This window comes from Apis dorsata, unplaced genomic scaffold (assembly GCF_000469605.1).
Source record: "Apis dorsata unplaced genomic scaffold, Apis dorsata 1.3 scaffold_390, whole genome shotgun sequence".
Classification (NCBI taxonomy): domain Eukaryota; kingdom Metazoa; phylum Arthropoda; class Insecta; order Hymenoptera; family Apidae; genus Apis; species Apis dorsata.
The window spans coordinates 285,830-289,236 of record NW_006263651.1 but is presented as its reverse complement, the minus strand read 5'-3'; the positions used below and the strand labels follow the sequence as shown (position 1 = coordinate 289,236).

At 25.2% G+C, this 3,407-nt stretch overlaps 1 protein-coding gene across 1 annotated transcript in view; it reads right to left on the bottom strand.

Moving 5' to 3' along the window:
• LOC102680629 (REST corepressor 2-like) overlaps positions 1 to 2,784 on the bottom strand; it is a 4,639-nt gene extending 1,855 nt beyond the window's left edge. The window contains exons 1-6 of the mRNA XM_006619074.2: positions 2,507 to 2,784; positions 2,008 to 2,076; positions 1,808 to 1,882; positions 1,520 to 1,734; positions 1,252 to 1,434; positions 521 to 631 (exon numbers count right to left, since the gene is read on the bottom strand). Of these exons, the coding sequence (XP_006619137.1) occupies positions 521 to 631; positions 1,252 to 1,434; positions 1,520 to 1,734; positions 1,808 to 1,882; positions 2,008 to 2,076; positions 2,507 to 2,609 (756 nt within the window). The 5' untranslated portion in view covers positions 2,610 to 2,784. The remainder of the gene's footprint in view (positions 1 to 520; positions 632 to 1,251; positions 1,435 to 1,519; positions 1,735 to 1,807; positions 1,883 to 2,007; positions 2,077 to 2,506) is intronic.
• Positions 2,785 to 3,407: the final 623 nt, after the last annotated feature.

Genomic DNA, 3,407 nt, shown 5'->3' with positions numbered 1-3,407 from the left:
AATATATTCTGATAACACCCCCCCCCCACCCTTTATTTTCATTAAAAATTTTTAATATCTAATTTTTACTAATCTTTAAAATTTTTTTTTTATTAAAAAAGAAATTTTGTGTGTGTGTGTGCGCGCGTGTGTGCGCGTGTGCGCGCGCGCGCGCGTGTGTGTGTAAAATTCTATTCGGAAATATTAGTTCGGCCCGCCGTAAAAAATTAGAAGCTCCGAATTCCGTTTGATTTTAAAATTTTATTATATTTGATAATAATAAAAAGTCAATTTTTTTCGAATTAATAAGTTCATGAAATGCGTAAATCTTCCTCATTTTATATAATTTTTGGGCTTCAACATTTTTTCCTCAGTAAGGTTTCAGCCTATCATTCTACTATATAAATCATTTACGCAAAATTTTCTTTTCTTGATAAAGGAAAAAAATGTACAACAGAGACAAAATAAATATGGGACATAAAATAGCAAAATATAATAAGCATACTATATTATGCAACAGGGTAAGGTTTAGGCTGAGTACCTGAACCTGAGGGGCGTTTTCCGAGTCGGATGGGGCTTTGGCGTCAGTGCCTTGGCTTCCTGGCACAGCTTGGTTCTTTCCACGACGTATTCCGCGGTGGATCGTCCATTTCTGGAACGTTCCACATTTACGTTCACACACGATATAACGATATAATTTAATTTTTAATTTTGTATAATTAATTTTATGTAGATTTGTTTTAAGATAGTTTAGAAATTTATGAGAAATGAAATATTAGTTTAATTAATTAATTTAAATTATTACTTTTTTTTTGTATAAATAAATTCATTTCATATAAGTTTCATAATTCTCAATATTGATAATTTTTACCAATTGTAGATCAGTGTTTTCATTATTTTTATTATTTTTATTCACCGCATGGAATACGTTACCGTGTGGATACATTTTTCAGACGCGTATTATTGCACATTATACATATACGATTTCGAACCAGTGCCATGACATTAAAATGCAGCAAGAGGAAAACACTACCACACGCAATAGCACAAATGTTAATTTACTTAAAATAATTTAAAAAAAAAAATTAACAAGCCAAAAAAAACATTATTTCTAATTAATTTTTGTATTTCTAATTACTAAACTATGAAAATAAATATTATATCATAATTTATAATTATAAGATATTCTTTTAAATTGAGAGGAGAATATTTATTCTTTTTTATAAACATTAAGTGCATGCATTTATTAAATATTTTAGAAATAAATCTTACTTTTTCTTCTGATTCACTGTCTGTATTGGAACCTAATTCACTTCCATTTTCACTACCATTTTCTCCTTCCTTGCCACCACTTGTTAATTTTCTAGCTTGTCTATCCATTAATGATGTTCTAGTTCGCGTTTTTTTCCAGCTATAATAATATTTAACAAGACTGGCAATAGATTTATCTGGTAACTGTAAACATAAAAGACAAAAATATAAATAATTTTTTATATAATTTTAATATTTTTCAAATTTTTAATTCATGAAAAAAATTTACCATTTGACGAATTCGATGGAAGCTTTTCCCATGAAATTGAAATGCTTGTTCAAAAAGAACTTTATCTTCAACTGTCCATTCATCAGGAAATGGCGTAAAATTAGCTAAATCTAATACAGCACGCTCTAAATTATGTTTATGCCAAAATAACATTCCTAATGCTTGTTCTCCATTATAACCATATTTTTCTTTTGCTAATATAATATATTCATCCACTAATAAAAAAATATAATCTTTTTATAATCTATATATTTTAAATATTGAATAAAAGATAAAATTCATATTTACATTTTTGATCAGGTATATCGGTAGTAGGAGACCATACCAATAATGCCCTGTCAGGGCATTGATCTAATCGTCGTTCTGAAATATAAAATTTACAATTATGAAAATAATAATAAATTTAAAAAGTATAAACTTAAAAACTATTAAAAAATTGTATCATAGATATAAAAGAAATGTTAAATAATTCCATTGAAATAACATACCACTGACGGGAACAAATTCTGGAACAATGACTTGATAATCTCTTCCAACACGTATTTTTTCTGCTGGAACTTCAAGAAATATTAATGTTTAATTGATAAAAATTTTAAAATAAAATAAAAAATATATTTTTTCTATTTATATTATATATATAAATTATTTTAATATATAATTATATAAAGATTCATTAAAAAAAAAAATATTATAAAAATATGTATAAATTAAAATTTAATATTTAGTTCAAAAAATTAAATAAAATTATTGCATAAATATATTTATAGGAATTGACTGAAAATGTAAGAAGCTCAAAAGAAGAAAAGTAGGGCGCGCTGTTTAAAGATCCTACTGATTTTCGTGTTCGATCAATATAAAAATATGCAAACTTTTAAAGAATAATACATTTTTAAAGTTGTTGTATATTTATCATATATTAATTAAGATAGCATTTAAGAGAATCAAATTAATTATAATAATAATTGAAGTGCAATATGAAATTGGTACCTCCGTCTTCTTCGCTCGAAGATTCCGTCTGTCCGTTGGGGCTGGGACCTCTCGATCTGCGCCCATTTCTAACATTTTCCGAATTTCTTTCCGCCAAAACCATTCTCTAACTTTTCTTTGATTTAAGTTGTATCAAATTATTACGTTAATAAAAATTTTTTCGTAAAAAATCCAACAAAACCTACGATGCAAGCGATAGCTTGCAATTGCACCGTGCTCCGCAGAATCTGACTCGCGCTTCGTGCGACCGTAGCGAAAGTAAAATGGCTGCTTATTGAAAGTGATCTGATTGGTCAATGATTTACTAAGTAAAGATGGCAACGTATATTTTCAATGTATTTCGAAATTAATTGTGTTTTAAAAAACCAATATATTTATGAATTCTTTTTCAATTATTATAAATTTATTTTTTTATTGAACTTATATAATTTATTAAAACATATATAAATATTATATATTAAAATAATAAAAAAACTTTTGATTCTATCTGATTATCATAATAATATTAAATATTAGTATGTATTTATAATATTTTAAATTAATTTAAAAATCTTTTTATCTTAATAAAATAAGTAATAATGATTAAAATATTAATATTCTATATAAAATATATATGTATAATTATATATATATATAATATATAATATATACATATATATATATTTTATCATATCGTATAAAACATGTAGTTTCAATGATCTATTCCTATAGTCATAGGTAGAATGTGTCAACTAAACCCTAAACAAATGACGTTGATGTTAATAAACAAATATCTCGAAGTTATGTAATGTAAAAAGACAAAAATGAAAACTATTTCAACTCAATTTTATTCTAATAAATATACATATAATACTTGAAATTATGTATTTCATCTTGCAATAAATTATATTCTTATCTTATG